General features: G+C 46.7%; 1 protein-coding gene across 2 annotated transcripts in view; it reads left to right on the forward strand.

Moving 5' to 3' along the window:
- The window catches only part of DPYSL2 (dihydropyrimidinase like 2), a 140,054-nt gene extending 128,582 nt beyond the window's left edge, over positions 1 to 11,472 (forward strand). For both annotated transcript variants that reach the window (XM_054498542.2, XM_054498543.2), the window contains exons 11-14: positions 945 to 1,115; positions 5,578 to 5,757; positions 6,551 to 6,716; positions 8,911 to 11,472. In XM_054498542.2, the coding sequence (XP_054354517.1) occupies positions 945 to 1,115; positions 5,578 to 5,757; positions 6,551 to 6,716; positions 8,911 to 9,002 (609 nt within the window). In that variant the 3' untranslated portion in view covers positions 9,003 to 11,472. The remainder of the gene's footprint in view (positions 1 to 944; positions 1,116 to 5,577; positions 5,758 to 6,550; positions 6,717 to 8,910) is intronic.
- The last annotated feature ends 1,418 nt before the right edge of the window (positions 11,473 to 12,890 follow it).

Consider the following 12,890-nt stretch of genomic DNA (forward strand, 5'->3'; position numbering starts at 1 on the left):
GAAGATGACATCTGGCCAGGCGTGGTGGCTCACCCCTGAAATCCCAGCACTTTGGGAGAGCGAGGTGGGAGGGTTGCTTGAGCCCAGGACTTCGAGCCCAGCTGAGCAACATAGTGAGATCCTGTCTCTTAAAAAAAAAATTAGCCTGGTATGGTGGTGCATGCCTGTCTTCCCAGCTACTCGAGAGGCTGAAAGAGGAGGATTGCTTGAGCCTGAGAGGCCGAGGCTGCAGTGAGCTGTGATCACTCTACTGTACTCTAGCCTCAATGACAGCAATATCTTGTCTCAAAAAAAAAGATTAAAAAATAAAAAAAAGGAAGCCTAGATCTGTGGCTGTGTTTTGTTGAAAAGGACAGCCAATTGGGCCAAATGATATTTCCTAAAGAGGCATTGCCATCCCTGCAAATTAAACGAAATTTTTTTTGTTTTGAAATAATTATAGATTAAGAAGAAGTTGCAAAGATAGTACAGAGAGAGGTCCTGGGTACCCTTCACCCAGTTTCCCTCATGGTTACATCTTATATAAATGTAGAACGATATCAAAACCAGGACACTGACAGTGTCACAATGTGTGAGTATAGCTCTAGGCTGTGTGGCCACCTGTGGAGTCATGTGGCCACCACCACAATCAAGATGCAGGTCTAGTCCAGCATTTCAGAGACCAACCTCTTGCTGCTCCTCCCCTCCACCCTCCCTAACCCTGGAAGAACCCATCTAGCCCCTCATCTGTTCTCCATCTCTACCATTTTGTTATTTGGAGAACGTTATGGAAATGGAGTCATACAGTGTGTGACCTTTGAGACGGTTTGTGTTTCACTTGGCACAACGCTCTTGACATCCATCCAAGCTGCCGTGTGTTATTGAAAGTAGTTTGTTATTGAAAAGTAAGTTTTTAACTCGTTTTGCTGTGTGCCTCCTGTGCACACCTATGCTGTCTCCCTCAGGTCACTGGGAAGATGGATGAGAACCAGTTTGTGGCTGTGACCAGCACCAATGCAGCCAAAGTCTTCAACCTTTACCCCCGGAAAGGCCGCATTGCTGTGGGATCCGATGCTGACCTGGTCATCTGGGACCCCGACAGCGTTAAAACCATCTCTGCCAAGACGCACAACAGCGTAAGACCTGTTAACTGTGCAGACCCCATCCAAACGAATTACAGTCACAGAGACACAGACTGTGTTCTAAAAAGAACTTGCTGTGATGGGAATGCGCTTTTCCTGAGGATGTTATGATTTGCAATTTGCTGGGAAAAGAATAGTTATTTCATTTTCTTTAGTGAGATCAATAAGATTGTTACTCTCATAATCATTTTGGAATACCACAGCCTCTCTATCTATAGACCTTTAGAGCCTCTAAAGTGATGTCAGGATGTGCAAAGCTTCCAGAAGTCAGGCATTGCTCCATTTTCATAGTTTGGCACAGCACTTCTCATGGCAGTACTTTGTGCAAGGGACCTCAATGAAACAGTGAGATGTCCTCTCCTGAGATGCCCACTGGGGACTTTGATCCTCTTAAGCCATTGTTTTCTCAGGCCAGTGTCCATGCGGAAAACTGGATGACAGCCATTCTTATTATCTTAAAGGAACTGATTGACTGACTTCTCCCTAACAGAAGTACCCCTCAGCCATTTGATTGTTGTTTTAGGATCTGCAGCTTTGGGTATCTCTTCCCTCTGGGTCTGGGCTTTAGAGCTTAGAGATGTCCTCTTTTGTTAACAGGACCCAGGGAAAGTACGTTAATGTCTTAGGCTCCTTAGCTGAGAGTGAGGGGTTCAGATGAGGTCTCCAAGTGTCCTATGATTCTGTGAGGTTAGCAGACATTAAGCAGAGGTGTTAGACACCTTGCTTGTGTTAGATTCCTCACAAGCAATATGGTATAGGCAGAAGAACTGAAGGAATATGCACAGAGGGAGAGCTTTGGAAAAGAAATGGGCCTCAGGCAGAAGCGTTTCATGTCAGGAACTCATTTGAATCTTGAAGACAGCTCAGGCCAGCAAGCACTGACATCTCCCCCACACGCCACGACAGCTCAGGGCAGGTTTCTGGCATTTCTCCGGGACAACCCTGGGACTTTGCCCTGTCCCAATCCTCTCTCATTTGCACACACAGAGGTGTTTGGGCTGCAGTGGGCTCAGGCTCAGCTCTGGCTTCTGCTGCCACCTGTGAGGACCAGGACAGTGGGTGCTTCTCAGAAGACTGTTCATGTCTGTGTTTAAAGCTGCCTTTCTCCCTCCCCCACCACCACTCATTGGCTCAGCCTGACAGCGCAGCCTTATGGTCGTGCCTCTTACAGCTCAGATCATGACTTCTTGGGTGTCTTGACTGGCTATTTTATGGTCAGAGGTCCTAGGGCCCTGCCCCATGAACCTCCCTATTCGTGTGCCTGTAACTTCACATTCTCATTGACTGTTTCATTTGACCTTCTCAATAAAGGGACTGGTATTATTATCCCAATTTGGGAAAATAAATAAATGGAGGCTTAGAGAGCTTAAGTGACCAGTCTAATGTTACATAGCGATTTTGCGGTTGAGCCAGAATTAGAACCCAAAATTGTTCAGGACTCTTCCCTGCCAGAGTGCATATGCAGCCTCTTGGTCAGGCTTAGATGGGGAAAATGCTTCCCCTCTCTTGCAAGGTTGCTTCCCCCAGAGGTGCTATAAATGGCTGACTGGGCTCATTATTTAAGACACAAATGACCTAGCTGGGGAGCTTGCATTTGGAGTTCTTAACCTAGAAGAAGAGACAGGGGAAGGAGTGAAGATTTGGGAAGACGGATTCTGCCCTCCAGACATTTTCACCCCAACCTACCCTGCTTTTACCGCCAGGCGACCTATGGAAGAAATGTTGACTTTCAAAGCGGTGCTTTTCCATCCTCACCTGTTTTAAAGAGCCAGCACTAAGCATGTGCCTGTGCATTCATCTTCTGGGAAAATGCAACTAGGAGACTTTCCCTGCATAGTACAGTGTTTTCTACCATGAGGCTAATTAGCTTTAATTCGGAGCATCTAGCTAACTATTATCGACAGCCCTGTTGCTAAGCCTTTGCTTGGATTTTCCAGGCATCTGGCCCGATGAATAATTTAGGGAGCCTGTGTGGATGTAGGTTAAAAATGTCTGTGCATGGTGAGTGAGGAAGCCTCCCTGCATCATGGTTTGATGGATAGTAGGCTCTGAGTATCTGGGAATTGTGATCTGACTATTAACAGGACTTGTCAATGTTAAGTCACTGAGAGTCATGGGGCTGGTGCCTCCATCTTTTAAAAGTGAGAGATGTCCCCAGAGGTCTTCTAGGTGCTCATTTATAAGCAACAAGACTCAGCGCATGCATTGTATGAGATCTGGATGCTGCAGGGCTGGCAAGCGTTAGCAAAGTGCAATAGAAAGCCAGACAGTGAATGAGTGAAGATTTTCTAAATGCCTACTGTGAGCCAAGTAGTGAGCTAGATGCTTTTGTTCATTTTATTTCATTTGATTCTCACATCAGTCCTGCAAAGGGGGACCTACTTACCCCTCACAGGTGAGGAGGTGGAGGCTCAGGGGTGTGAGGGATGCGTCCAAAGTCACATAGCTGGTGAATGGCATACCTGGGGTGTGAACCCAGGGCAAGTGTCTCCATGGCGGAGGCTGTGCCCATACTGTACCCAGTAGGGCACAAGAGGAGGTTGTCAGGGCATAAACTGTTAGCTGTGGAGTGATGTGGACGAGATGGCTCTTGATCCAGGCCTTAAAGGATGACTCACACCCTTTCAAAGGTTGTTTCTGAGATGACCAGGGATGAGGCTTTTTGTATTGTCATCTTCACATATGCCTCGGGAGGGTGCAGATGAAGAAACTGAAGCTGAGACAGGATTAAAGCAATCTCCCCAGAGTCACACAACTTCTGGATTTTACTGTTTCTGAGATGCCATCGATTTTAAGATATTCCATTAGGTTATGTACCACGATGAAAGAAAACATGCCCAAGATGAGGAGTCTCATGGGAGACTGGGCCACCAAGGGCCAGCGTGTGCTTATTACGGCATCTCTGGGGAGAGCATCTGCTGTGCAGACAGGGGTGGCAGGAAATCTCGCAGGCCTCGACCTTGGCATTGGTTGCCAAGAGGAAAAAATGTCTCCCCCAAGAATTGGAACTGGAAGTGGGTGCTTGTCCAGCCTTGTGGTCTGAATGCGTGCCGCCTGTGTGGTCCAGAACAACGTCAAGCTGAGAATTTACTGTAAAATGCCCTCAGTGGGGTTGTCCCCCAACCCAGTGGCACAAGCAAACCCATATCCCCCTAGAAGAACTTGGCTTTAGTCTAGGCTGGCAGTACCCACGTGGCTCTGGCTGCTGTAAGACACATTCTGCCTTCGGGGATGAGTGTCTTAGAATTGACGAAAGACAATTTTAAGTCTTGGGTCTCAGTAATCCAAGTGCAGAGTCCTCTTCCCTCCCTGCTGGCGCCTCTCTGCTACGGTTCCTTTGGTAGCTTCTGCATGACTGCTTTGAGACTCAGAGCAATGTACTGACAGCCCTCGTGGTTGTTTTCAACCCAACATTGTATGCGGAGCATTGTGCATTTACATGCCCGATGTGAGCTGCTGAGCCGGCCGAATCCATGTTACCAGCCGCTGCACTAAGCAGAAATGTCATCTTGAACTGCAGGGTGCTAGCACAGCTCTCTGTTCAGAGGCCAGCTCTCTGAGTGCTGATAACCTGGTCTGAACTTTCCCAGAAGCCCAGGGTGCTTTTTATGGTTGGAGCAACCTATTAATCCTCTAGTCCAGACTCAGCCACAGCCATTGGTCCCCATGAACCAAACAGGCAGGAAGAAGCAGGAGGCATTTGGGATCTGGGAAGTAGCACTGGGTTAGCAGAAGCTGCAGGACGGAGTTTTTGATGTCAGGGTGCAATGACTCCTGTGTTCTGTTGCTTCATTACCAACCACAAACTCACATCCATATGGAGACCCCACCTATTTTCCAAGAGGGCACACAGATGTGTCTCTGTTTTACCCGGAAAAACTTGAAACCAGAAGGATAGCTACATAGCTACATTGTTCTGGAAATTAACTAGCCCTCAATCATTTTATCGGAGGCATGTCTCTTCAGTGACCACAATCCTTTCATTTAGGGACTTCAGTTTAACCACACCGCAAGCAGACTGGAAAACCAGGCTAGCCAGTGGGAAAACCTACTTGTGGATGGCTCATTTCAAGATTAAATTTAGAACTTGGTCAGAGAAGGCCTTTGGAATTCAACCGGAATGGAGCTGGAGATGGTGGGAACACAGTCTCTGTTAATAGGAGGAATCCTTTTCTTTGTATTTGTGTAGCATTTACAAACACGCACCCTTTTCACACAATTATTCTGTTTAATTATTTTTCTTTCTAACGTGGAGAGGTAGGAAAAGTTATTTCATATTCTAGACAGGGAAATGGAGACACAGCAAGTGAGTGCCTGCTGGGGTGCCCATTTGGGACAGGATCCCTGTTTCTGAGTCTCTCTTTTGTCTCTGTGGGGTTGGGGCAGTGGGTGCTGCCGGGTGGATTGAGTCCAGCCAGAGTGGCCTGTTCTAGAGTTTACTGTGCCTTCTTCCCAGTCTCTCGAGTACAACATCTTTGAAGGCATGGAGTGCCGCGGCTCCCCACTGGTGGTCATCAGCCAGGGGAAGATTGTCCTGGAGGACGGCACCCTGCATGTCACCGAAGGCTCTGGACGCTACATTCCCCGGAAGCCCTTCCCTGATTTTGTTTACAAGCGTATCAAGGCAAGGAGCAGGGTGAGTAGTTTTGTTCTGATGAATTTTTTGTTAAATCACGAATTAAGTTCAAGGCCGCAAACATTTATTAAGCACCTTGAGACAGAATATTAAGATGAATATAGTGGATTCCAGGGATAAGAGGGAGCCTGAATTTTTTATTTCTGGCATTTAAAATACTGGAGAAGGAGTCAGGCGTGTCCACAGAGAGCCCTAGCAAAGTGAGATCATGGTATATGCTATGATAAGGAGTGTGGAGTAAGGACCCAGAGGAGGGAGCCACTGCAGTAGTTGGGGAGAGTGTCATGGGGAGAGGACATTTTGAGTTGGGCTTTGAAGGTTAAGTAGGAGTTTGTCAAGTCAAAGAAGGGAGATGAGGGAATTTGATAAGAGTATCATGAGCATAGAAAATGTACAATGTATTCGGGGCATGTGAAGCAGGAATGAGATGGAGCTATAAGGGAATTAGAAGGAGAATGCAATTGGAAAGAAAGTATGGGGCCAGATCTTGAACATGATACCAGATCCGCCTCACAGCATGCTTAGGGGATTCTTACAGGGTTTGAAGTTGAAGTGCCTTGGGGGAGAAATGGTAAGGCGTGTTAGTTTTTGTAGAGTTAACCAGTTACTGGACCTTGTTGGGAGTTTTGGTGTGGCATGGTAGGAGCTGACCCCACACAACACCTGTCCACCTGTCTGTAAGGAGAGCCCTCCATCCCTAGATCTCACAGTACCATCCTCCCTCCAGGAGGGTTTCTAGAGAGGTGTCCTCTGTGGCTCTGGCCTGAGCTGGGGGGACTCTTGTGTTTTGCAGCTGGCTGAGCTGAGAGGGGTTCCTCGTGGCCTGTATGACGGACCCGTGTGTGAGGTGTCTGTGACACCCAAGACAGTCACTCCAGCCTCCTCGGCCAAGACATCTCCTGCCAAGCAGCAGGCCCCACCTGTCCGGAACCTGCACCAGTCTGGATTCAGTTTGTCTGGTAGGGTTGGGGCTTGGGGAGGGCACAGTTCTGCAGGGCCAGCTCACTGGTGCTGGCGAGGCTACAATTACATTTGGAAAGGACACAGAAATGGAAGTGAATGATATTCCCTTTCACCCCAAAGTGAGAAATACAGTGGACTCAGATCTCTGGAGATGTATTTTCTTTTTCTTTTTTTTGAGACAGGGTCTCGCTCTGTCACCCAGACTGGAGTGCAATGGCGTGATCTTGGCTCACTGCAACCTCCACCTCCTGGTTCAAGTGATTCTCATGTCTCAGCCTCCCAAGTAGCTGGGATTACAGGCATGCACCACCATGCCTGGCTAATTTTTGTATTTTTAGTAGAGATGGGGTGTCACTATGTTGGCCAGGCTGGCAGAACTCCTGACTTCAGGTGATCTGCCCGCCTTGGCCTCCCAAAGTGCTGGGATTACAGGTGTGAGCCACTGGGCCCGGCCTAGCTTGGCCTGGAGATGTATTTTCATAGTTAATGACTGGTTGGGTTTCAGAATCTTGAGATCAGTTTGTGTCACACAATGCCCATACTGTGTTTTACCTAATATATTAAGAAGACATTTGTTCAATTTATTAGGTCCATCATAAGAAAGGACATTGTGGTATTTCAGGACTTCTCTTCTCTCCTGCAGTATATTGTAGTTTAGCTTGTGGAGTCTGGAGTTTCACAGCTCTGGCTGTGCCTCAGTCTCCACGCCTGTATAATGGCAATAATAGTAGTTGCTCCCCCGTGAGGTTGTTGTGAGGGTTAAATGGGTTAATATATGTGTCCAGTGCTTAGAACGGGGCCATTTGAGAACTGTTAGTTGTATTTGCTTGGGTAATTTGTGTGGTATCCCCTTGGTGAGAGGAAAGCGTTCAGATTTTTAAGTTTCCTTGCTTGAAACTTCCTTCCCATCTTTCATTTGGCCCATGACTAGAACATTCCACTCTTCCAGCTCCCTGGGCCACAGATTCCTATGGTGTATTAAAGAAATTGTTAAGCCAGTGAGAATTTTTTTTTTCTTGCTGGTTGTACGGGTTTTTAGAAAGTTACCTATGTACCATATATGGATTACCAATTTTCAAAACATTTAAAAATAATGAACTTTGTTGTAAGTAAAATATGTATAATCATGTCTGCGTTATCTGATCTCTTCAGGCTGTTCCAATATAAGGTGCCATCGTTCCTCCTACTTGTGATTATATGTGTAGGGTTAGGGGATTAGAATGCCAGAAGAGGGCTGTGTCCTCAGAAAAGCCACAGCCAATTTGACTAATCAGAACAGGGGACAGGACAGAGTGTAAGATGTAGTGATATTTTGTATATAGTTTTACTTTCTCCAGTAATAGATCCAACAACCTTTATATAGTGTCTGATTCTTTGGCTACCTTAGGCTCATCTCCTTTTTTAAAAGTTTTTTTTATTTTTAGAGATATAATAGTATCTCACTGTGTCACCCAGTACCCAGGCTGGAGTGCAGTGGTGCAATCACAGCTCACTGCAGCCTCGACCTCCTGGGCTCAAGTGATCCTCGCAGCTCAGCCTCCCCAGTAGCTGGTACTACAGGCTTGCGCCATCATGCCTGGCTAATTTTTTAATTTTTTTTTTTTTGTAGAGATAGGCTCTCACTGTGTTGCCCAGACTGTTCTCAAACTCCTGGACTCAAGCAATCTTCTCACCTCAGCCTCCCTAAGTGCTGTTAGTAGGATTCCAGGCATGAGCCACCATGCCTGGCCTCCACCTCCTTTCTGTAGTTTAAACTTCATTGAGGTTTTAAGAGAAGAACAAAGAATGTGAGGGCGGGCAGGGTGGCTCACACCTCTTATCCCAGCACTTTGGGAGGCAGAGGTAGGAGGATTGCTCGAGCCCAGGAGTTTGAGACCAGCGTCAGCAACATAGCGATACCCCTCTTTACAAAAAATTTAAAAATTAGCTAGGTATGGGGGCCTGTGGCTGTGGTCCCAGCTTCTTGAGGGGGCCGAGTGGGAGGATGGCTTAAGCCCAGGAGATTGAGGCTGTGGTGAGCTATGATGGTGCCACTACACTCTGGTTTGGAAAACAGAGCAAGACCCTGTCTCCAAAAAAAAGAATGCAACTAGCACTTTTCCTCCTGAGCTGTGAGATTTCACCTTCAAGCAGGATCTTGTGTGACTGTCCTGGCCTCTCACCCGCTCCTTTCTTCTCCTCTCCCTCCAGGTGCTCAGATTGATGACAACATTCCCCGCCGCACCACCCAGCGTATCGTGGCGCCCCCCGGTGGCCGTGCCAACATCACCAGCCTGGGCTAGAGCTCCTGGGCTGTGCCGTCCACTGGGGACTGGGGATGGGACACCTGAGGACATTCTGAGACTTCTTTCTTCCTTCCTTTTTTTTTTTTTTTTTTTTTTTTTTTAAGAGCCTGTGATAGTTACTGTGGAGCAGCCAGTTCATGGGGTCCCCCTTGGGGCCCCGCACCCCATCTCTCACCAGGAGTTACTGATTTTGCTCATCCACTTCCCTACACATCTATGAGTATCACACCCAAGCCTACCTACCAAGCTCATACAGGGAACCACACCCAACACTCAGACATGCGAACAAGCAGTCCCCAGCGAGGGTCTCCTTCGCCTTCAGCCTCCTAGTGTCCGTTAGCATCTTCCTTTTCATGGGGGGAGGGAAGATAAAGTGAATTGCCCAGAGCTGCCTTTTTCTTTTCTTTTTAAAATTTTTAAGAAGTTTTGTTTGTGGGGCTGGGGAGGGGCCGGGGGTCAGGGAGAGTCTTTTTTTTTTTTTTTTTTTTTAATACTAAATTGGAACATTTAATTCCATATTAATATAAGGGGTTTGAACTGGACATCCTAATGATGCAATTACGTCATCACCCAGCTGATTTCGGGTGGTTGGCAAACTCATCGTGTCCGTCCTGAGAGGCTCCAAAATGCCCACCCACATCGCCATTCTGTAGTCTTCAGGGTCAGCTGTTGATAAAGGGGCAGGCTTGCTTTATTGGCCTAGATTTTGCTGCAGATTAAATCCTTTGAGGAGTCTCTTCTCTTTTACCATTTTTCTGCGTGCTCTCGCTCTCTCTTTCTCTCTAGCTTTTTAATTCATGAATATTTTCGTGTCTGTCTCTCTCTCTCTCTGTGTTTCCTCCAGCCCTCGTCTCGGAGACGGTGTTTTCCTCCCTTGCCCTGTTATCTTTTCACCTCCCAGGTCTACCGTTTCATAGTGGTCATTGGGTTTGCCTAAAGGATTTGAGCATTTGCCGTTGCAAGCATAGTGCTGCGTCATCCTGGTCCATGTGGGACTGGTGCTAACCACCTGCCATCATGAGGGTGTGTGCTAGAGTGTGGGACCCTGGCCAAGTGCAGGAATGGGCCATGCTGTCTCACCCGCAGTATCACATGTGGAATCGCAGACAGGGCCCAGAAGCTTTAGAGGTATGAGGCTGCAGAACTGGAGAGATTTTCCTCTGTGCAGTGCTCTCTGGCTAAAGTCACGGTCAAATCTAAACACCGAGCCTCATTAACCCAAGTGAGCCAACCAAAGTCACCAGTTCAGAACTGCTAAGCTAATAGGAGTCTGACCTGAGGGCCTGCTGCTTCCTGGTTAAGTATCTTTTGAGATTCTAGAACACATGGGAGCTTTTTATTTTCGGGGAAAAACCGTATTTTTTCTTGTCCAATTATTTCTAAAGACACACTACATAGAAAGAGGCCCCATAAACTCAAAAAATCCTTGGGAAACTTTAAGTCCGTTCTACTTTGCAAGAGGAGAAATGTGTTTTATGAACGATAGGTCACATCAGAACTCCTGTGGGGAGGAAACCTTACAAATTAAACACATGGCCCCCTTAGAGACCACAGGCGATGTCCTGTCTCCATCCTTCCCTCTCCTGTCACCTTTCCCCCTAGCTGGCTCCTTTGGACCCACCCCTGTCCTTGCTGACTTGTGTTGCATTGTATTCCAAACGTGTTTACAGGTTCTCTTAAGCAATGTTGTGTTTGCAGGCTTTTCTAAAAACCAAATCTGCTTTTTGTAAAGTGTAAAAACATCACAAAGTAGGTCATTCCATCACCACCCTTGTCTCTCTACACATTTTGCCTTTGGGGTTCTGGTTGGGGTTTTGGGTTTTTTGTTGTTGTTGTTTATTTGTTATTTTAAAGGTAAATTGCACTTTTAAAAGAATAATTGGTTGACTTAATATATTTGCTTTTTTTCTCACCTGCACTTAGAGGAAATTTGAACAAGTTGGAAAAAAACAATTTTTGTTTCAATTCTAAGAAACACTTGCAGCTCTAGTATTCACTTGAGTCTTCCTGTTTTTCCTGTACCGGGTCATGGTAATTTTTGGTTGTTTTGGTTGTTTTCTTAAAAAACAATTTAAAACCTGACGATTTCTGCAGGCTGTGTAAGCATGTTTACCTGTTGGCTTGCTTTGTGTGTCTGTTAAATGAATGTCATATGTAAATGCTAAAATAAATCGACAGTGTCTCAGAACTGAATAACTGCAGTGACTTGATGCTCTAAAACAGTGTAGGATTTAAGAATAGATGGTTTTTAATCCTTGAAATTGTGATTGTGACCCATGAGTGGAGGAACTTTCAGTTCTAAAGCTGATAAAGTGTGTAGCCAGAAGAGTACTTTTTTTTTTTTGTAACCACTGTCTTAATGGCAAAATAATTATGGTAAAAAAACAAGTCTCGTGTTTATTATTCCTTAAGAACTCTGTGTTATATTACCATGGAACGCCTAATAAAGCAAAATGTGGTTGTTTCAGGGGTGTGTCTGTATTGAGATGTTCAGGAGGCGGCTGCTTGGCTTGGGCCTCCAACCAGACTTCCCCTTCACAAGCATTCACGGAGCCCTCAGCTTCAGTTTGGTGAATATACCAATTCAAGAGTTTTCACTCCATGTCACAGGCTGCTATGTCCAGGCCACGGGATTCTAATTCTAAGCAAAGATGCAGCCTGCGGGTGTGTGGCAAGCCAAGTGTCAGAAATTCACAGACTCTATCCTGGAGAGCCCTCCAGAATCAAGCTGCATACTGAAGCTTGAAACTGGGAATGAGGTGGGACCATATGCTTTCATGTGGGTGACCCCTCTGGGCTCTCTGCTTCCTTCCAGCTTGTTTACCCCGGAAAATCCTCCAGCGTGAAAGATAAGAGGCAGGTGTGTTGGCCCTTATCCACACCTCAGTCCGGAAGCTTGTGGGAAACCAGGTTATAAAGGCTTGGTCTTCCACTTTCATGCAAGTGTCAAGAATGCACTTTGGCCAGGAGCCCCGCCCACCCCAGCAGGCCAGATGCTTGGTTTCTGTGGTTACCCTGATAACTGGCACTCACATTATTGATTCTGAGAAGAGTGAATGAAGAGAGTGTGTGCCTTGGGCCCCCCAGGCCTATCATAGGGTTGATGAAGTCATTATCTTTTTTTCCCTTCCTCCTCCCATCTTTTTTTTTTTGAGACAGGGTTCCACTCTGTTGCCCAGGCTTCAGTGCAGTGGCACGATCTTGGCTCACTGCAGCCTCGACCTCTTGGGCTCAAGCGATCCTCCCACATCAGCCTCCTGAGTAGCTGGGACTACAAGTTGTACACCATCATGCTCAGCAATTTTTTGTTTGTTTGTTTGTTTTGTAGAGACACGGTTTCATCATATTGCCTGGGATGGTTTTGAACTCCTGGGCTCAAACAGTTCACCCACCTCGGCCTCCCAAAGTGCTGGGATGATAGATGTGAGCCACTGCAGCCAGCCCATTTTTGTTTTCTGTCCAGCCCTGTCCAAACAGGATATGAGGTGACTTATGCAAACATACACACAGTGCCACAGTTTATAAAGAAAGAGTGTTTGGGTGAAGGGAAAATATGAGCAAGAAAAATAAGGCCTTGCTGGGGTTAGCGTGTGACACCTGCCACGAGGCTGTAAACTTGTTAGGGAGCTCCGAGTGTCCTGGCGACATGTACACAAAAGGGAAGTACGGCCACTTACAAACTTACAGTGACTAGAAGGTAAAGAAGATAAATGAGTCCTTCATAAGGACTGCAGCAAATCCTGGGTCCTCCCTGGGGCTGACTCTTACCTGCCTGTCACTGCATGCTGATGGCAGAGCACTGTGAACCAGTCAAATCGAGTCTGTCCACAAGAAAGGGATGAAAAGTCTCACCTTAACATTGATGGGACCTGGGACAAGAGTTAA

The sequence above is a fragment of the Pongo pygmaeus genome, chromosome 7, assembly GCF_028885625.2.
Source record: "Pongo pygmaeus isolate AG05252 chromosome 7, NHGRI_mPonPyg2-v2.0_pri, whole genome shotgun sequence".
Classification (NCBI taxonomy): Eukaryota; Metazoa; Chordata; class Mammalia; order Primates; family Hominidae; genus Pongo; species Pongo pygmaeus.